Source organism: Pungitius pungitius, chromosome 13 (genome assembly GCF_949316345.1).
Source record: "Pungitius pungitius chromosome 13, fPunPun2.1, whole genome shotgun sequence".
Taxonomy (NCBI): domain Eukaryota; kingdom Metazoa; phylum Chordata; class Actinopteri; order Perciformes; family Gasterosteidae; genus Pungitius; species Pungitius pungitius.
Genome location: NC_084912.1, coordinates 13497865 through 13519625, shown reverse-complemented (window position 1 = coordinate 13519625; position 21761 = coordinate 13497865). Strand labels below are relative to the sequence as shown.

General features: G+C 43.3%; 1 protein-coding gene across 1 annotated transcript in view; it reads right to left on the bottom strand.

Moving 5' to 3' along the window:
* The window catches only part of b3gat2 (beta-1,3-glucuronyltransferase 2 (glucuronosyltransferase S)), a 33898-nt gene that overhangs the window by 6582 nt on the left and 5555 nt on the right, over window positions 1-21761 (bottom strand). The window contains exons 2-3 of the mRNA XM_037464883.2: window positions 10386-10530; window positions 246-394 (exon numbers count right to left, since the gene is read on the bottom strand). Coding sequence (XP_037320780.2) covers window positions 246-394; window positions 10386-10530 — 294 coding nt within the window. The remainder of the gene's footprint in view (window positions 1-245; window positions 395-10385; window positions 10531-21761) is intronic.

Genomic DNA, 21761 nt, shown 5'->3' with positions numbered 1-21761 from the left:
AATGAATTCTCCATCAACGGCCAGGCTGTGGAAGAAGGTGCCGTGCTTCAGCATCAGTCCATTAGGAAAAAATAACACATGTGGAAACATCTGTCAAGCACAACCGTGCACCAAACAACTAATCTGGGTGATAAAACAGTATCTACACCTTTGAGTTTTGACTAGAGCGTGAAGCTGTAGGCCCAAACTGTTGTGTATTCAGAAGCATCTGTTGCCATGGTGCCAAGCGTCGCCTGGTTGCTCACCCGGGTGCAATTGTTGGCCTTTGGCTCCAACTCGGTGACCTTGGTGATCTGCTTGAGGAAGTCGGACTCCTGCATCCCCGGCTGGGAGCCGCGCCGCTTGAACTGCGCCCGCGGGTTCGCAAGGATCACCTGGAGGTTCACTGCAAAACCTGAGAGGGAGGGAGATGAGGAGAAAGAGGGAGGTTAGCCAGCATTGATTAAAAGCACATTACGAGTCAATTATAATCACAGCAGAAAATGATAGAGTGCATTAGTGTATCTAATGACTGTAGTATGGCTGAGATGAAATCCCTTTACCACAGGGGTCCACCATTCTCCTCTGATCGTATGAAAAGAGGAAGCATGAGAAAGTCAGAGGGAAGTCAAAGAGCTCATGATGCCAGCGTGTCGTAGCAGAGGTGGGGATTAATGGCTGCTTTGGAACCAGATTTAATCAACCCGATTAGAAACATTTGTTGAAGTGCACTTATTGTAAGTCGCTATGGATGAAAGCGTCAGCTTAATGACATGTAATGTAAAGGGGAGAGGAGGGTTAATGTGACCCCCACATAATTGCCTGGATAGACAGTAACTGTCCTAAAGTACAACCAGAAACATGTTACGAAAGGTTGAAAAAAGAAAAAGATTCAATTTTTAAGATTGATGTTCAAATCATTTCTCCATGAACTAAATGAATCCACGTGTTTGCTTTCTGCACTTTGAAGCCAAATGAAATGAAAACACAAAAGCTTCAGCTGACCTCTGCCGCCCTGAACCTTGCTCCCGTCAACATGTGAGCGAGGAACACGCCGTTCGCACATCCGATGCGATGTCCGACCCCGCAGCCAGGGGTCGGCCAGTGACACGCCGTGTGTCTCTTTAACATCTCTTTGCCTCTAACTCTGCAGCTAACCCGCCACTGACACGGATAAGGGCCCCGAGTGCAAAGTAAAAAAATAGAAATCCTTGGATTTTCAGATGGAATTGGTGTCAGAGAGGTAGTTTGTGCCAAATGTTCAGCTAAAGCGTCCCTCTCTCTGCTGGCCTCGGCTCTTCTGTCACAGTTTGACTGTGCTCAGCAAACGGGTCAAGGCAAAATGAAGTCACTCTGTATTTGTGTTAACGGACGCTCTTGCAATTCAAGACACTGGCCTCCAATTCCCTCAAGTTATTAATAAAACACTATTATTGAACTGATGGTTGTCGGACAAGTATTGACTTGTGTGTAGAACTTGTTGTTCTATTAGATGGCAGGGCTTTTCAAGACGAAGATTTTTGGTGGTTTACTCATTTTAGTAAGAAACATCAACGAATCCACGAGTACCACACCACAATCACCACAATGCTCATTTGCAGTAATGAGACGAATCACCAGCAGCAACCCCAGCAGTACGAGTGCGGCTTTCTTACCTTTACTCTGTATCACAAGCAGCAAAGGGAAATAATGCTGTTTTAACTTGGAGAGTAAAATTGAATTGAATTGAAATTTTTTATTTGACTATATTGAAGGATTGACAATTATCGCATCTGCATCAATCAAATGGGAAGTGGACAAGAAAGTCTTGTACAAGGTTCGTCCTATTTACAGGAGCAATGAAAAACTGTTTTATTGCATAAGTGATGCTCATGATTATTCCAGGCTTTAGCAAAACACTTACAAGGGAACCACAGAAATGATTTATTGTTGGTCTTGTCACGGTGTGGCTGGTGCAGGTAGAGGCAGGACTCACACGCGGACTTCCAACAAAGAGTTCTTTTTAATTAAACAAAATCCAAAAAAAACGTGGCCAAAGCGCCGACAGGCGCCAGGAGCACTCGAAACGTGACATGGAAACAATGACGCAAAGAGGGACACAAGACACACAGGGGAGGTGCAGGTGGTTGGACACACAGGTGGAAATACTGCAGACAATCAGGGGAAGACAGGACAAGGCAGGAAGTGAAGTTACCCCAGGGACACATGAGACTACAAAATAAAACAGGAAGAAAACAAAGTTTTTTTAAAATGTGAACTGTTCCTTTATGCACGTGTAAACACGCATGTTTAAACAAGGTTTTCTCGGATGTCGGAGCTGCACACAAATACCTGAAAATTAGCAATCATGACGCCTTTGTGAAGCAATCTGTGCTTTTCCATTTTCATGCACATTGAGGAGAAACCAAAACTGACTTATTATTAAGTCTCCCTGAAATCCGAGGAAAATCGAACTACTATTATGTAGTTTAAAGCATCACGTATTTTGTTGAAATGGGGTTAAAACATGGATGGTGTCCTTTAATATCCCATCCAAACAGCAAGTAAGTGTAGGTGTAGTTCTTTTCGAGCAGCGGAGAATTTCTCGAGGGAGGCTGAAGTTTCTAGTTCACAGCACGACAGGAGATATTTTTGGAAAATGGTGCGATCCTCCATGCATCGGGTCTCGGCATAATTACTCATTATTTATTTATGCAAATCGTTAGTGGGTGGCCCGCCTTGGCAATTAGTACTGCCGGTGAATTACCCCCCAGTAATTCACCACCCTCGCTTCTTTTTTCTCTGTCCCCCTCTGGGAGAACGGCCTTTGCTGAGGTTCAGTGGTCCTCTGAGTAATGTGGGTGTCAGAAACCAACTGTGGACGTGCTCATTCGCTTGGCTTATCGTCACACTTCTAGCGCGAAAAATAAGTATTGAACACGTCTCACGGCCTTTTGAAACAGCTCTTTGCTTTCTACCCATCAAGCAACGTTGCTGGCGACACCTTGGTAACGGGACACCATTTGATGGGCCCTCGGTTGAGATCAAACCAGCTGAGAGTGATTAGAGAGCCATCCTCCCCCTTGTCAGTGCAAATTACTGAGAGATTTCAGCTGGTGTCTTTCGATGACTTTTTGCTCGTCCCATTATTCGTGTGTTGGATACTTTTTCCCCGTGTAATTCCATTTCATCACACCTAACTTAATTCTGGATTCATTTGTTTGGTTTTCTTTGCATGTATGGATTACGTGGTAGAAATCATTCATTTCAAAAGCACCTTTAGAAATACATTTATTGAGACATTTTCAATACTAATTCTACTCGCTGTACGTGTGATGATAAGCCAAACTAATGTGCATGTCCACAGTTGGTTTCTGACATCGGCATTACTCAGAGGACTACTGAACCTCAGAGAAGACTTTTCTGTCAGAGGGGGACAGAGAAAAGAGAGGTGAGGGTGTAGCAGTACCAATCGCCAAGACGTCCCACCCACTGAGGATTTGCATGAATGAATAAATAGTCCCATTTATAATGAGGGCCTTTTGGAAACATATTTGCTGAGGAAAAATGGTGGCGTGTTCAATACTTATTTTACCCTCTGTACAAATAGACCCAGGTCTGCTAAATTCTAGGCGAGCACAACCATCACAAACACATCAAACATATACCCACCGGCACATCCACAAATATACCGTTCAAAACCAATGTGACTGAGAGCAAAGACTCTCGCGGGGATTACAGACTGAAGGTCATCCTGCCACTTAACAACACAAGCTAATTTAGACACAAGGAAATCCATCTTTTTTGCACATCTTTCCTGGATGCAGAAAGGGATGCCGCAAAATAAATACCCAAAGTCCACATCCAGTCGGCCACACTACTGCCCCCCCTCAAACAATATTACAATTTGTAGGTACAAAAAGCGCAAATGCAACAAGCAAACTCCCTCCGATGCATAATCGCTCCACGAGTGGATCCCACAGACCAGGTGTTAGGTTACGCTGCTCTGTGGGCGATACTGCAGGCTAATCACAGAGATGACTGCAGCTCAGGTGGAGCGGAGAGATATGAGAGCAATTACAAGATCGGCATCTTCTATTCCGCAGGCGACATGGAGATCACAGCTTATCCAAGCCATGTTTGCCCAAGAGGCTACTTTGCACACTCTTCACTAAATTTGGCCCACTATAAACCTGACCCACTCTGAATGACCTACATGCGGTTATGAGGCTAGTGAAGGCTACGGTTTTCCTATTTTGGTGAAAGAGAAGTTGCCTCCAATAATAAGTGAAGAGATTTGACAAATGTTGTGATTTGCCTGCTCATGTTTGGTTTTCTGTATAAATTGTGTGACTCACTTAAATCTCAGATGCTGTCCTGTTGGTAGCGGCTAATGCAGCGTCGCCCCAAAGGGGACACGACTGAGCAGAACTGGGGTTGCAAAGGGGTGGAAAGTTTCCACGGGAATTTTGAAAGAAATGAAATGTGCCAAAAGTATTTTTTGCAAAAGCATATAACAGGGAACTTAAATGTAGTTACAGAAAACTATGCACGTCTAGCTGAGCTGGCTCCTGGATGCAGCTGGTTGGGAACAACAGAAACATAAAACCTTCTGGTGTTTTCAAACAATCTTTTAAGATAGCTGCGTAGATGGTTTACCGGTGGTCCCCTTAAAAAACGTTAGGCTATCTAACGTAGGCTAACGTTCTAATGTTAGAAAGTTGGCAGACTGACGCCTCGCAAATCACATCAACAATTATTGCTGGTTACAATAATGGCGTTATCGGATAGAACCGTGTCTGTTTCTCGGTAACCTTTGAAAAATCGAAGCGAGAAAACAACGAAAGATGTACATTTAATACAAAAAATGGCCGTCAAGCGGATGATTTCATGGTATCTTATAAAAGCGGAAGAGACAGAATAACGGATTTCGAACAGTTCTATTTTTGTTGTTCTACTCATAAAATGTAAAAAAAGTTTTAAAAAAGTAAAAGTTGTATTAGAAATGTTTGCATGCATGTCAGCCCATGACAAGTTAAATTACCCCTATATTCCTGTTAATTCCCGTGGAAAGTTTCCAACTTTGAATATCTCCGGAATTTTGCAACCGTAGCCAGAACCACTTCCAAGGAATATTGTGGCTACAATCTCTACTTATCCATTTGAAAATACTCCAAACAAAACCTCAATAAGTTATAAAATATGATTTGCTAGTTGTGCACATGGCGGTGCTAAACGACGCTAAAGACGCTGATATAAGTATAATTTCTCTCACAAAAACCTTCCCAAAGCCAAAGCAAAAATAGCCACTAAGCATATGAATCCTTGATGCCCCTTAACTTTGACATTTTGAATAACCATTTTGTGATAGCAATACGTTCTGTGGTCATTGTATACGCAGCACGGGCAATTTCAGTGCTAGTTTTCAATATTTGATCACATTACTGTCCACACACTGGGCGATGACGTAAATGTGTTTTTACCCTGGTATCTCCATGTTTGGAGGGCAAACAAAACAGGCTGAGAGCACAAAAACATGAGTGGCAACGTTATGGTCTGAAAGAATTATAAAGCATTTCAAATGCAAGCAAACGTAATGGATTCATAATAAAGTGAACTTCCACTCTATGCCACCTGTGTTTTTAGCATTTGACTATGGGTGTTTATGTGATATTGTCTTAATTGGCACATTCATTTTTTAGGTATGTGAGGTCACGGTGGCCTATGACCCCTAAGTTCTTCCACTCTGTTGCCCTCCCGGTTTCTACGCCTCTGTTCCCTCTCACCGCTAAGGGAGTCATTTTAATTTCTGTGGAGTTAACCTGCATCTACCCTGCGGTAGAATCGTACATATATAAATTAACTTTTTTTTCGACCCTCGGTCGGCAGTTCATGTCACACCAGAGCGTGGTCCGCTGAGGTGCCCTTCAGGAAACGTGTATATCTGCTACTCTGAAACACACAGGGATGTGTTTCCTAAATAAGAAAAAATAATGTTTCTGTTTTGTTTGAATAAAGACAACTGTAAGGTTTTACAAAGGTAAAACAGTACCACCCACATGGTTTGATTGGCAGGTGACCACTGGGACTTTCAGTGTTAAAACACCATGGCAACAAGCACCTGGCACTGACAACTTAGAAAAAAAAAACACAGGAAATTGGATCTTATGATGACACAGTGGGTGCCGGGTCCAAGAAAACAGAAGGAGTTCCAGCTTCCCCGAGAAGACACAGTAAATACGTTATTTTACACAGGAATGGCCTCATTTGCAAATTTCAGTACTTTCAATTAGCCTCTGGCTGATGATTCCAAAGAGATGTTTTGAGGTCTGCGAATTCAGTTTGTCAAAATAACCCCAATAGTTATTAGACATTACAGACCTTCATATCTTATCTGAATTAAAAGATATATATAAAACATGTGGGAAGCACGGAATATTAGTTGTTAGTAAGAGTTAGTAAGTAAGAGAACTGGGGTTTTAAACCAAAAATCGAAATATTTTCCAGAAATCTTAGCTCAAGTCTGCTCCCTTGATCACAGAAAGATGCTTGTGTAGCATCGTATTTTTAGTGTGTCAATGCGCCCACACAACTGTGTTGACTAAATACGGAAAGTCTGACCTTGAACTGCCATTATTAGTAAGTAGTTCTTTATCATGTGTTTAAAAGGGTGTTTGCAAACGGAATATTAACATTCTAGCCGGTTTATTTTATTGATTAAATCCAAAGTGCCAAACAAGAAAACGACTTATCTCTTCGTTTCGCCAACCCAAACACAAGGAGACCACTTTGGAGACAGAACCTTATTTAGCGTTTAGCTGTCAGAACTAGCATTCAGTCAGAGCAAACACTGACATGCTCTTTTCAGGTGCCAACCTCGTGTTCTGTAAAGTGGATCCAATGTTGTTGTGTTTGAACCTGCATTTTCTCTACTGGCCTGCAGGGGGCGACTCCTTCTGATTGCAAAAAGAAGTCGGATTTTATGAAAGTCTATGACGCTCCCACTTACTTTAGTTCCTTATGAAACACCGTAGATATGAGCTTATGGCCTTCATCTACCTTTTCAATTCTGGTTGAATACAGACTGATGTTCATAATTTACTAAATGAACCATTCTGAATCAAATAGACCACAAGGAGGAGAATACACTGAGGCGGGGCTAGTAGGATTGGCAGGTTCCTGCGAGAGCTGTGTACGGCGTCCCTGCATCACTTCAGCGCAGACGATGTATGGTTGCTTACTTTCGATGGTTGAGGTTGAGGCACAGCCGCCTTGTACTGGCGTAGGTGTGAGCTGCAAACACATATACGCATGCACATTTTTGCAAAGATGCAGCTCTAATGCGCTGAACACGTTTAGGTCCGTTTGTCTGTCCGTGTCCCAGAGCACCTGCGCTTGTTCTCGCGTTTCAATTCAAGTGCTGGCAGGTGTGTGCATGCGTGTCTTGCGAATAGACGCGTGATGTAATGTGTGTGTGTGTGTGCGACTATAATAACATAGAGACACACACACACGCTGTGGTCCTCTTGGCCGTCACTGTCTCGGCTTCATTGTGTCTGGCTGAATGAGACAGGCAGGAGATGGGGGGGCTTTAGTGGTCCGCTAACAATACAACGCTGTATAACACAATACTATTAGGACATGCACCGGCACTCACTCCGCGCTGCAGACACCCCTTTGTAAATCCCATGAATACTAATATAAGAGAGGAAGAAGTTAGGGCCGGCCGCACACAGCAGCCATTGTTGTTCTTGCATTGTTTAAAAAAAAAAAAAAAATGTGAAAGAAAGCTCAGCCACGGTGGTAAATCTTAGCAGTGTAAATTGACAGTGTAATTATGTAGTGCAGTAAGAAGAATGGTAATCACAGAGTGTGTGTGTGTGTGTGTGTGTGTGTGTGTGTGTGTGTGATTAGGTGCAATGGGTTGGTTGCTCAGAGGATGGAGGAGGTGAGATCTCTGGCCTTGTCGCACAGGAGGAAAAGTGGAGGAGACATAAAAAAAGAGAGTAAAGCTGCCTCTTGTTATCATGATTTAATTTACAATAATCCCAGGGGGTGGACCTGTGCGTGTGTGACCGTGTGTGTGTGTGTCTGAGCGCACTTGTGCTATTCGACTGGGTCTGCATAAGTGTTTGGACTGATGAGCGTCCAATCATCATTGTATATTATGTAATGACATGTGTGTGGGTGAAGTGGGATGATGAGTTGTGACTGACAGGACAATATTATTTGGTCAGGGTGATGAATTGATTCGATAACAACCACAAGACACATTTTGCTACCATAAAGCAACAGGAATTGAAACACACTGCTAAAGCTCCTATGAAAAGGTGTTGCATCTTATATCTTGGTTAAAATGAACTCAAACGTCAATGTAAAAACAAATGATAGTTCTTTTTCCTCATCGTCATCATCACCATCATCGAACGTATCGTCCCGTCGCCGCGGTAACCGGCGGCTTCCCTGTGACCCTGGAGCGTCCCTGCGCTCGGCTGCTGTTTGCAAAGAAATAGATCCAGCACGTAACTTGAATGTCACGGTTCAGCTGCACACCCTCCTCACTCTATTTCTGCCACTGCCTCCTCGTCAGTGTGACGCCCGTCACCTGTTCACACACCTGCCTCTGAGCACTGCCCAAAACACTATTTAGTCTCCTGCCTCACACACACACACACACACTTTGCCCGACTCTCTTCACTAGTTTTCCGATGGGTCGCCTGTTGCCGACCCCGCCTGCCGCTGTTTAACTCCCGGTGAACCTACCGGTCCTTTATTTTAACGTTACTCTGCCCGCTGTTTGCGGAGCTTTAAATAAAAGGTCAAAGATCCCTGGAGTTGTGTGATTGCATTTGGGTCCACACACGAACCATTACATTAAAACCCTCTTTGGATTTGGTTTGGTCAACAAAAAGTACTTTTGGTAGGCTGAACCTTTCTATTTCTTGTTTGGGGTTAAGTGGAGGCTTGTCATCTAAAGGCCTCTGAGCAATGGAGCTATTTGAGGAAAACTGTCACAGTAGTCCTTCCCTCAGAGTATCAGCTCTGTTGGTTTGAACTATTTAGGCTTAATATATGTAGTTTATCATTTTTCATGGAACATGAAAATAATAATTTAGACAGGCGGCTGTTTCTCTGTGTCTCCGGGGGCTGTTGGGCCCAACAGGTCAATCCAAGAGGTTAGATGGTGTAGGAATCCAAAACGATTCCCAGAACCTCTGACAATTCAAGTGTGCTGCCAATTTTTAACTTGGAACATGTGCCCATGGGTATCGACATATCCTGACTAAATACGGATGAAGTAACACCAAATCAAAGCGTTTATTGACTTGGACTTTGGGGAAATTCCAATGTAGAAATGATCATAAATATAGTGGTTGTCCTGGTATAGAATATAGCAATAATAACAAGTGAAGATCATCTCCACCTCTTGATAGAGACTCAGAGTATTTAAGAGAGCGGGGCAGACTTTTCTGACTTTATACTGAGGTTATGGAAATCCTCAGTATAAAAAACACACATAACGGCGAGATTCTTGAGGCCTCTGACTGCCGAGTTCCTCCCATTCAGATCCCATTTAATCTGTCGCTTCTCAGAACCGTTTAATTCAACGCGACTCTGCAAAACTGCGTCATGATTTATCTCTGGAATAAACAATCAAGCCGAGGAGCGCGGAAGCTCCTGTGCGGAGGAGCAACAGTCAGAATATTAAATTGGAAAGATCACATCTCATTTTATGGTGAATTAAGCCCTGAAATAAACAGAGCCTCAATAGAAAGAGCTGTGCAATCTCTTCAGGTGAACCAACAGAAGGAGAAGAGCACAGCGCGGCTCTCTGCTCCGATGAAAGCTGTTGACCGTGAACTGGTTTGTAATCACCGAGCTGACGTTTACACAAAGCGCCAAGAACTAAAATCAAGGAACTCCTTTTCCACCACTATCTCCCACAGTGTTTGAACCCCTCGGTGACCGGGGGGGAGCAGAGTAAGTGCTTACCTTCAAACAATCTTTCAGGAAAGAGTAACAAAGACACGTGACAAAGGTCATACATTGTTTTTCACTTATGTACCAGGAATCTAAAAAAACCAAGTAAATACCTTTTATCATACGCTGTTTCCATTATTTGATATGTAAGATGTTATTGCCTGACTTTTTATTCCAGTGTTTTTCTTTTTTTCACACTTATTTCTATGTATTAAATCTTTTGATTACCCATTTAAGAAAAGCAGTCCTTTTTAGGTTACTTTGTCCAGAGAGGCTGCTGTTTTCAAAAATTTGGGTGGAGTAAATAGATATGAGGATATGCTTCTGCCCCCCTTGCTTAGATCATATCTAACTACACACCTCCAACGTTTCACCGCAGCATCACGGGGGGAACGTAGAGAAACAGCAAAACACGATGTGTGACCTCATCGGGGGGCGTCCCTTACCTGCCATGTCGGTGGCGAAGGGTCGGTCTGGTCTCCAGCCGGTGTACCAGCCCACCACTTTACCCCCGGACACCAAGGGCCGCTCATACGCTCTTCCGCCTACAAATCCCACTGGCCAAACCGAAACGCCTCGAGTACTACGCATCTGGAAGAAGAAGCAGAAGCAACATTTTCAGAGAAGCAAGCATTACAGAAGCTCAATAAGTACACCTCTCTTTCAACGGAAATACAATTGCCATTTAAAATGTGTTCTCAAGTACACGTGAGGTCATAGTTGTGGGTCAGTTTGCACGATTTGTAGACATATTTAATTCATAATGAGATGTGGGCATTATTGCATGGACTAGTGGCGGATTTGCACACAGCTGAAAGCGGCTAACTGTGGGAGATCAAAGATGGAGAAGGTGGGGGGGTGTAGAAGAGAGTGTGAGGACGGTACCATTTTTGGTACTGAGGCATCTGTATCGTTCCGTGTGTGTGTGTGTGTGTGGTGTGTGCGTGGTTGGTTATTTTTTTTCCGACCCAGCCACCCTGAAGCCCGCTCACTGAGACAGTGCAGCCTCATCACTCATCCACACAGCCGGCAGTCACTCACTCATGTCAAAACAACAGAACAAAACCAAATGGGGAAGCAGATCTGCTCCAGACATCACACCGACTTCCAGCTTTTAAGGCAAGAAAATGTCGAAACACAGTTTAAGTGAACATGCAGCTTAAAGTAATTTCCATCAAGAGAGACAAGTCCGATAAGAAGACAATTGTTTAAATGAATAACTGGTATGCAATGATAAAGCCCTCCTCCTCTTGGTGCTCAGACTACAGGGAGATCTCTGATCGATGGACGTCTGCCTTGAGCAGCAGCGAGATAAACCCCCCAGTGGACCTGGTGGTGGGGGTTGGCTGATGAGGCTGCTAGAATGAGGAGGGCGAAACAGCAGCATGGACGTACCGAAGGTAGAAAGACGTGTTTAAAAGAGACAGCAGATCACAGGCCAGTGATGCAATTGTTTTGGATAGAAAATGCCAGCATATCTAATCAGCTGATGTTCTGATTGACAGCCTCGAACAATGAGCGCAAGGAAATAATGAGTGAGCGTACGTGAGGAGTTATTGGCAGACGTATGAGAAATAAGCCACGGGCTTAAGCAGGCTAGGGTATAGTCTTCCTGATTGAACTTACTCTAGAGCCTTATGAATAACTGTACTGGCCTGTAGTAAACATGTTAACTACTATGCTAATGAGCTAAATGAAGTGACCTTTTGAGCTAAACGGCACTCTCCAAAGAAACGTATTTCATCCCAAATTATAGTTTTGGCCACACCTCAAAAATAAAAGCACTCTGGTAAAGAAGCTTCCCTTGAAGCGTGATTAACGTTGCAGTTTTTGTTCCAGTGTAGGAACCCTAAACACCTTCAGGACCGAGCCAAGCACAGACGCGAGGTGTTGCATCGAATCCACAACACGATCACATCGCCATGCAGATCAGGTCCCCTTGTTGTTTGGCATCGTAAATGTGATGCCTGATAAAAGGGCTATAACTGAAAGGGTGTGAGTCTAACAAAAAAACCATTGCTGGCAGTGTGCAGGATTTTAATTTTCCTAAGCAGCTGTCCACCAGGTGGGCAATCAACAACACTTCGTTTCAATAGGTAAATGCTGAAATGATCCGACCCTAAGTCATTTGGTCTATGTAGGGAAAATGAGCTTGTGGATGGACAGACATCAGGGAAAGGCTGCATCACTTACGTCCACCTTCTCAAAAACCGTACGACAATGAGACCTAATTACATCATGTGATCATATTCACCAAAAAACTGAACATCAAACACCGGGTTATACAAAATGAGACAAAACAAAGGGTCTCTTTTGTCCTGCAATGTGATTGTTATGCTCCTTTCCCTACATTTAGAGGCAGATTTACTTGTAATATAAAGAGCTACAGAAAAAGCATCCAAACTAAATCTGAGTGTTTTACAACCTGAAGTAAAATCGTATCAGCATATATCAGCTAATTAAATATCATGGAAAAAATGGACATGTTGATACTTTCATCTAAAGACAAAAAATCTAATATGAATACTCGGAAAGTAGAAGTAAATAAAACTACGGAAGGAGCACATTTAAAGTGTGGGAATGTGTTGAGCTATTTGTTCAGACTGGAAGTAGCTACTTGCAGTGCATGAAGGCCGCTAACAAGCTGGATCCCCGTTGTTAAAGCAATGAGATAAAGAACAGGACATGTATTTATCAAAGTGACAGCGATGAGGACATCTTTTTCTTCATGTCTCCTCCCTCCGCTTCGTGTGCCCCGTTACCCTCACACTGTGCTCAGCTCGGGCCCCCGAGCATAACCAGAAGCTTTGAAGCCCCGTCCCTGTTAATTCTGTGGCCCCTTGAGTTTGACTGTGTGACGCCAAAACACTTCCCCCCCGTTTCTCTTTGGCTGCTGAGTGACTTTTTTTTAATCTCTGGTCATTTTTTTCAAAGACTAGTTCTGCTTTGTTAAAAAAAAAAAACAGATGAAAAGGAGAGACGAAGGACGAAAAGAGAAGCTGAGAGTGTGTGCTCGTTCCTGGAGTACGATCGTTATTGTTGCTTAGCTGTTAAATCCTAGTTTGACTGCTAATGATCCCTCAAAGCTCTGCACAGTTTGATTTGACAGAATGGAAACTGGGGCCCTGGGTACTGAAACCTCAGAAACGCTAGCTGGGCTTACAAGGGGCCCAACACCACTTTGAAGACCAACATTTTCATTGTTTTTGTCTTCCACCAGCTTTATTTTAGAAACAATATCTACACCACAATCAGATCAAAAGAAGTGTGAATGTTTTACTATACGACAGAGTCAAACATACCGTGACTATACGGTAAAACCCATTAAACAACAAGAACAACTCTCAGTTTAGTTCTGCTCAGTCACATGTTGCATTCGTGTTACATGTTGAGGACAAACATCAGCTGTGAATCCACCAAGCTTGGAAAATCTCTAGTTTCTAGTCTTCTTCACGATTCATTTAGTGATTCATGGTCCATATAGAGTTAAAGTAGATTCCTTTAGGGTGTGTGTTGTGAAAACTCAATGTTTGTGTAGTTTTTGACCTTCTGAACTGACACGTAGTGTTTTGGGATAAACAGACGTTCTGTATGGTTTTAATCCAGGAAGGAACAGGAGAGTGACTCCAGGAACTCGTTTGGTGAGGTCACATTGAGGTCTATCTTCCATCTCCTTCAAAGACTGTGCCCTCTCTCTCTTTTGATGTGGGCACACGATGTGTCAGATGTGTGTCACTTTAGACCTGGGCGGCCCAATGGGTCGATCGCCAGCCATTGAAAGGAAAACCCCATTGGGTCACCATGCATGCTGTACTCAAGATGTCTTGCCTCAAATTGATTTAAAAACTGGTTTTGGTGGTTGTGAACAAATCATTTTCACATTTGCTACAACTTCACTAGTCTGATTTTCTGACTTGGCAAGTTGTTGATTTAACCAAACAGATGCAGGAGGTGTTCGTGCTGATGGCTGATTGAAGGAACGAGATGTCTATAATGCCTCGTTAAAATGACATCTGCCTCGGATGAAGGCCAGCGGAGCATCTCCAGACTGCGTTTGAAACGTCCATTGACAGCAAGTGTCACTCCCAACCCGCCTGTTGTCTTCAGAGCTTTTATTTGTCCATTAAAACTCATCTGTGGCCAGGCTGCGTAGCTGTAAGTGTGTAATGGGAATCTGTCCGTGGCTGCAGTTTTTCATCAGATTCAAAATCACACCTTCCAGACGCTGTAGGGATCAAATTTCCATTAAGATGACGGGTGGCTGTTTGCCTCTGGAAACAGACAGCGATGATAACGAGGTGTCCAAGTTTAGCTGCGGTTCAATCGAGCGCAACCTTTTAACGTTTTAACAGGATGTGTTGGTGTGATACATTAAACCAGCTGCGGTTTGATCTGATGCTGTTTTTAGGTCCTGATGCAAGCATCGCATTATTCAATTTTCTTTTAGTTATTTTTGTGCAGCCGCCTCATCAACAACAAGTCAATGTCACAATGTTTGCTGGGAGCCAAACAAAGCAGTGGGGTGAACGGGTTTCAACAGATGGTACAACGTTCTGCTCGCCGGCAAACCACTTCGGCACATGCTGCTTTGAAAAAAAAACATGGTGCCACCATCTGCAGGTTTCCTGCTGGCCCGGAAAGACTTTGCAATGCAAACTTCTAGTTATACATTTATTTAGGTTGGCTGAGCATCTGTTACCCAGCCAGGCCCTGTTCGCAGGTACAATGAAATCAAATGGCGTGTCAAATAACACCGGTGCTGCTTCAAGGCCGTTACAAGCAGGTACGGGTCCATTGGTCAGAAAAGTCCACCATTTAAATCAGACCTTTAGGCGTATTTGCAGATTACTCCACGTGCCCGATTAATAACAGTAAAAAGTCTATAAATCCGAGCTTTTTACCTAAAATGAATGAATACCATTGGCTCTTCCATCTGCATGCAGAGAGCATTGTAATCATATCCAGTAATGAACTGAAGAGCTGAATGTAAAAGTGGAGGCAGCAGAGGAAAGTCGCTTCAACAAGCGTGACTGTTATTTTATTTGCATAAAGCACCAGTGCAAAATTAATAGGAGTGTGTTGCGTTGTTGTAAAGGATGGTTTCATTTAGCCACGGGTTATTTAATAAACTCAGTCACACGGTAAAAAACATCGTCAGCCCTTGCTGGTTTCAGTAATCAACTCCATTTTGGCACCTTTTGGCCTTTTTACAGACAAACCAGCTTTGCTCTTCATGAAGGAACCCCATGTTCCTCTACTTTAATAGCTAAAGGGCAGGTTCTCTAACATCAGAAATCCAAACATTCTCCCATTATCCTTCCTACATCCTCCCAACTAGCTGAAAGGACAAATAATTCTGCTCTGCGCTGGCGGCATGTTGGGAGGCCGGGAGCCATCTATCTGTAATTACTGGATGTGCTGCAATTTGAAAAATTGTCAAAATGTCCCTTTAGTCATCCGTCTTATCCAATAACAGGTCAGGGAGGGGTGTTTGGAACCAGCCTGTATCGTATCTCTGTGTAATGCAACAACACTTTTGATTTTTGACTATCCGGGAAAAAAAAGATGCGATCTTGTTCAAACGTCACACACTTGAAGCACATAGCGATTTGCATTGTTAACATAAAAAGGATGCTTGAATTACTTGGTGGGGGAAAAAAATCCAATTTCCTAAAAACAACTTAATACATAAGTACATTTAAGCACAAACACTCTTTTGACAGCTTAATAAAATTGGTTTGATGTTTGACTGATTTGGACTGATGGGACAACGTCAATGTAGTTTCATCGCCACAAAAGGTTCAATAAAGAGCTGTTGCTTCAAACTAAAGGCCGGCAGCAGCACCATATCTGTTGAAAGCTGATCACAGGAGATTCTCAATTAATGATGAACACATTGCTCTCAGCGAGCTCAAGACTGCTTGGATTTCCCCTGCAGTCTGTGGCTGCTCTGGTTGGGGACTTGTGAGGAACAGCGAGCTTCATCCTGACTTGGCAGCTCAGACTGCAGCTGTGCGTTCATCCCCAAAAGCTAAGCGGTGAGTTGGTTCCTCTGCTTCTGGCCGCGGCCCAGGTTTCCTTCACCGCCAATTTCGGAGTAAACCAGGGACTCAGACATATATTCATCCATTTGACTATCGGCTCAATGTTTTCTTTGAGGGGTTTTTAACTGAAAGAAGTTTCCGAACAGCTTCTCTCATGTTGAGTTGTCGAGATCTCAAAACAAGTCTTATGAAGGTTTACCAAATTCTAGCAGCAGAGTAGAAGAAATAAAAATCAATGAATCCTCGAATGTAAGGAGCGCTGCAAGCAGAGGCTTCTATTTAGGGAGTAGTGTGTGAGTTGTAAATGCTTATTTTTCAATGGATGTTGAGTTAAAATCGATATCTCTAAAGCATCGTACAAATAGTTGTTACAGTAGGAGGGAAGGCACGAAGCCTGTCTGTTTAGGCCGGGATGCAGCTCTATAAAACCAGCACTGTGTCCATCACAGCAAATAAGACCAACAGATGTATAAAGGTTTAAAAGAATTAAAACAAAAAACGACAACCTTTTTATGAAAATAATATGTTTAACAGTGCTTATTACCAGAAGTGTCTCGGCTGGAGAATGCAGCCATACCTGATCTCAGTCGTGTGCCGTGTCAAGGTCCTGTCAAGGTCACCAAGTCCACCGTAATTCACCATCCTGATCACGGGAGTGAAGTCCGTGATCAAGATGGTCATCAAAGTCTAACTCTGCAGGTTCCCTGCAGGGACCAAAGTGGAGAAGGAGAAGTGGCCAAGGCCGGTGACTGTGAGAGCACGCGGTGGGATTTTCTGGGGATTAGTTTGATCCAGTCCTGGAGTCCCACATCTCTCCTTGGGGTGTAAAAACTTTCATCAAATCCGCCGGGCCCCTTTTTCATCGTTCACACCGTTTATATTTTAAGATGACAATCTTAGTTCATTGGTTTCTGGGCCAAAGTGAACCCTTTCTTTATTGGAGATCGATAAATACTTGGTTTAGTGTAAAAACTGAGATCAGATCAGTTCTTCGGTGAATGTTTATATTGAGCTATTGAAGTTCCGCGCTGTGCTTCGCGTTGGTCTGCACACCAATTGGTGGAGGCGGCGACGCGCTACAAAAGCGCTCGTGTCTCATTATCGATATGGATGCCTTCACCGGAGGGCGGACGCCGCACTGAGATAACAAATAATTCATTGTGATTTCATCTCGCCAAAGAATTCCTTCCGCAGCTTTGTGTGCGACAACACCACAAGTCCTGACAAATTACAGCCCCGGCAGCTCAGTGAGTAAACGCACGCTATTTACAAGTAAACAAAAAGAAAAAAAAAGCTCGGGGTGAAAAATTCGGCGCTGACAGGAATCACATCTCATCCGGCTCTTGGCCAGGGGGCCGTGTCTGGGAGCGCCGGGGGCCACGCTCAGGTAATCAACTCTGACGCCCTCCGCTGCCAACAAATAGGTGGGGGGGGGGGGAGAGTCGTGTGTGTGTGTGTGTGTGTACACACAAAGGGACTCTTAATGATGCAGTGTATGAAATCCATTATGGATGTTCTCGCTCCCTGCCTCCCGCCCCCGAAAGAAAGAGGCGTCATTGTGCTGTTGGCGTGCCGGGGCGAGCGTTTCGGGTGGCTGGACTGGGTGTGATTTTAATCAAGTGTATTTTTATCTGTGTGTTGTTAATATGCATGGCGGAGGCAATCCGAGACAATGAATGAATCAAATTATTGAGGCCGTGGATGGGCTATGAAACTGGTGCATTGGAGCATGATGTGTGTGTGTGTGTGGGGGGGGGGGGGGGGTTGTGGGTTTTTAGGAGGGGGGAAATTGTCTTTTTGTGTATGCACGTTCATAAACAAATGTATGTATTAATATAGTCGTCTATTCAATGAGTCATTTATAGATAATTTTAATAAATAAATTAACACTAGACCTTAATACTTACCCAATTCATGTAATGGATTCACCTGAAAGGAAATATCCCAAACCTAAGTTGTTCATTAATATATATATATATATATATATATATATATTAAACTTAAAATAATTGCTTAAAAGCAAAATAATGTAACAAGATAATAGACTTGATGAGCATTGCTGTCCCCAAGCTGAAGAGCCAGTTGTACTGAAGTACTCACTTCAAAAAGGCAGTGGTGCATTAATCACTTTTAGTAGGGGGCAATGAGGAAACATTTGGAACAGGATTTGTGTAAAGGTTTCTTTTCCAACAACAGTGCATTCCTCGTGTTGCTCCCTTTTATTCAACAAGCAATGGTACAAAAAGTACAAAGGAAACCCTGCCGTCCTGTTGTACACGGCTTGTTACGTCTGATCTGACGTTGTTCGTGTTCAGCCTAGTTTATGCTTCTGCGTTTTCAGAGAAACGCAAGGACACGCAGACGCAAGAGCCCCTTGCTGCGTTTTCAACCCCTCTTGCGTGCTTGCGTGTGTCGACCAATTTTTTTAAACTCGGAAAGTTTAAAGTTAAACTTTTAAGCTCAAAAGCTTTGCGAGCTCAACCCGCAAGGCTGTGATTGGTCTGCTAACTACATCCTTTCAGGAGTCTCACATTTCCGGTTTCATAGCATAATTCCGCCATTATTAAAACAAAGATTTTTTTTACGAGAGATTGAATCAGTTTGAAGAGTTTTTGTCGGGAAAAAAAAACATAAATATGACCACTGATGCAACGCGTCATTGGCGGACTATAATGACTCGCGGATGGCGTCCTCATAGTGGACGCCGATCTCCGCCAATGTCGGTTCGCCGGTCGAGGGGTGAACAAATTTGTGGAGGAAAATACGGGAAAAATATGTCTGCAAAAAAAATGCAATGAACAGCAGCAGTGGTGACGCACGGGGCAAAAAAACGTCTCTGATAAATAACGACTTCCACACACAAAGACGTCACTTTCTAGATCGTCTAGAAGGACATGAGAAGGACAACATAAATCTGCTGTCTGCATAGGATTTACAGAACAGGAGTCATTGACGGTAGCTTAGCATAGAAAATGGCTATCAACATAACAACTTGCTAGTTAGGCTCACAGAAATGGTAAAACTAAACGGTATGAGCTTATTAAACTTATTTATCATCTTTTGTTGACTGTTCCTGCTTTGATGTACCCAATAAACTGGCAACTAAGTGCACATCCCAGAGTCCACAGTCCGTCTATGGGTTTGCAAGGCAGATTTCAATGGGTTCAACTACTTCAGGTGTGTCTAAGCAATTGTAGACTAAAAGCTAGCCAGCTTTAAACCAGAAAAAACGTTCAAATGTTAGATGGACTCAGCTACTAAAAGGAGATCCAGCCACAATTGTGACAAAGCAAATCAATAATCTATTCCACAAGCAAATACGCCATATTGATCTCATCACTTGTGCCACCAACTTTCATCAGAAAAATGACAAAGCCTCCTTCTTGGATCTAACAAGCTCAAACAATAATGGAAAAACTGAGATCATCGTTTTGTCACATGACCTTTTGTCTTACAAGACCCTGTAACAAAATGGGCCAATTCTGTTTCACAGGTTTAACAATTATCAGCTTTTCAGACAAACTAGTGCAGCACCCCGTTCAACAAAAAAAGGGGCCTTCGAGGAGTCTGCTGTGCTGCCTTGGACACCTCACACCCTGTGGCACCCTTTCTAGTCTCCGGACCACACAACCCCCGACCCCCCCTACATAGATCTACAATCTTTCAGTTCAAAGGGGTTATCGCTCAAACTCCATAGGGTGTATAAAAAGTGCCGCTAATAAATGTGTCCTGTAGTTTTGTAGAGCTGCACAGGATACTGCACTTCCTTAGTCCTCAGTAACACACCCGCCAAGAATGAGTCCATTGGATGAACAATAGTCGAGAAAATTGAAGGACGAACAGGGAATCCTTCAATTTCAGTATGACTTACCGCACAGTGCTGAATGTGGGCAAAATGGGGATTTGATTAGAAAGTACAAGGAGGGTCTGTGGTCTAACTGCATATTTAACAACAAAAAAAGGGGCGGAAATAAGCATGGAGCCGGTGCATAACGCCTTTTCCCATCCACACTGCCCCTTAAAAGCCTTGCACCTTCCCGTCACCTTTGTCTCTCCCCATCCTTATCCTCCCACCCATCCCATTACGGACAATTTCTCTTGGCGCGGTTTGTCTCCTTTCTGCTTCGCTTCCCTGACATTACAACCCCAACCCCCCTGCTCCCACGACACTATGTAATTATGAGAACTGCTCATAGGGGTTTGAGGAAATTAAATTTCCTATTTCGCTCTGGTTCCTCTATCTCCCTCCGTCCCATCGGCCATGGTTCTCTGGGCCTGGGTTGCTTTGACATTCGCTCAAACATTTACTTTGCATGTGTTTTGTTGGACCAATGGTGAACATTTGTAAAGAATGGGAAAGAAACAGACAAGTAAAAATCAACCCTCTGAATCTTTCACAGAAATTAAAACATAGTGTTAAAGGTTCTGAGCCTTGTCATTAATTATTGTAAAAAGCCATATCAGAACTAATAATACCAATAAGAATAATAAATGTAAACTACCCAGGGGGGCACCATTTGTGAAGAGTCACGCTTGAGCACGGGGCATTTGCTTTAGTACCTGCTCCCTAAAACAGGCGCTATGACTGCTGGGAGCTCTCACGGCCGGGGGAGTTCAATTATTCAAAAAAGGTCTGACAAAAAGTGTTTCCTGGCTGACAGGGTGCTGCAGCTGAATCAAACAACTCTGCCCTGCTGCCGTCAGCTGGAAATCCCTCCAACCTCAGAGTCAGCTTTTCAGGAACGAAGAGGAGGGGCAAGCGCTACTTAAATGTCCTTATTAAGTGTTAAGGAACCATGTTTGAATTGTTTCTTTTGTTTTGAAAGTGAACCCGAGATGGACAGAGTTTGAAGGACTTGAAGTATTAACACGTAGTTTGGCTCTCAGATCCACCATTCACACATCTTCGAAGGAGACCGGTTAAAGGGCAACTCAGTTCTTATTTTTATAGCTTTGGCTGGAAGTCATTCCGACATGAACATAAGCAGCCATCAGATGATTGTCAACAGTTTTATCAGGTTACCTAAAGACGATATCCATGGGATGGACTGGATACAAGAAGTGGACGTAGATATCCTAACAAACTTGACTTCTTCTTTTTGAAACCAGAGAACTCACACCCAAGTTTAAGACACTTCGACGTTGGCATAGAAACCTGCAGTGTCACGCGTAATGCTTCCAAGCACTGGAAGTACTGCTAGTTTACACGGTTTGGAGCAAGAACGTGATGATGGAGACCCAAAGGGTTCAATAAAGGGTTGGTCCATCAATAAAGACAGCTATGCAATTGCATGTTTGCTTGTTGTGGAGTGAAGCAACTGAGATTAATGACCTTCAATAAACTTCAATAAACTCTTGTTCTTGAAGGTCTGATTCCAATGACATGCGGTAGTAATGGAGATTTAGTTATTTTCCAATGAAATGGCTTTCACACAAACGGACAGTTGGTAATACCTTTATTTTAGGCCTCATTTACACTCACTTTCTAATGATCTGCATGAGGTTCATGACACTATCATTTACACATTGTCACATATTTGGCCAAACCACAAATCTGATTGCAGTCTGTCTGTGTTTTTCTGGCCTGCTTGTATATCAAGGTCAGACCTCCTCTGGTCGAGAAGGAGGCAGTAATGCACCTGAAGTGTTTTGGTAAGTGCCTTGTTGCTTTAATGAGCTGGAGAACAAACTGCTGCTGTCTTCACAGAGGAGACAGACAGCGGACAGAGTAAGTGTCCACAGACTGCTCAATATCATATCAACTATGTGGAATGACAT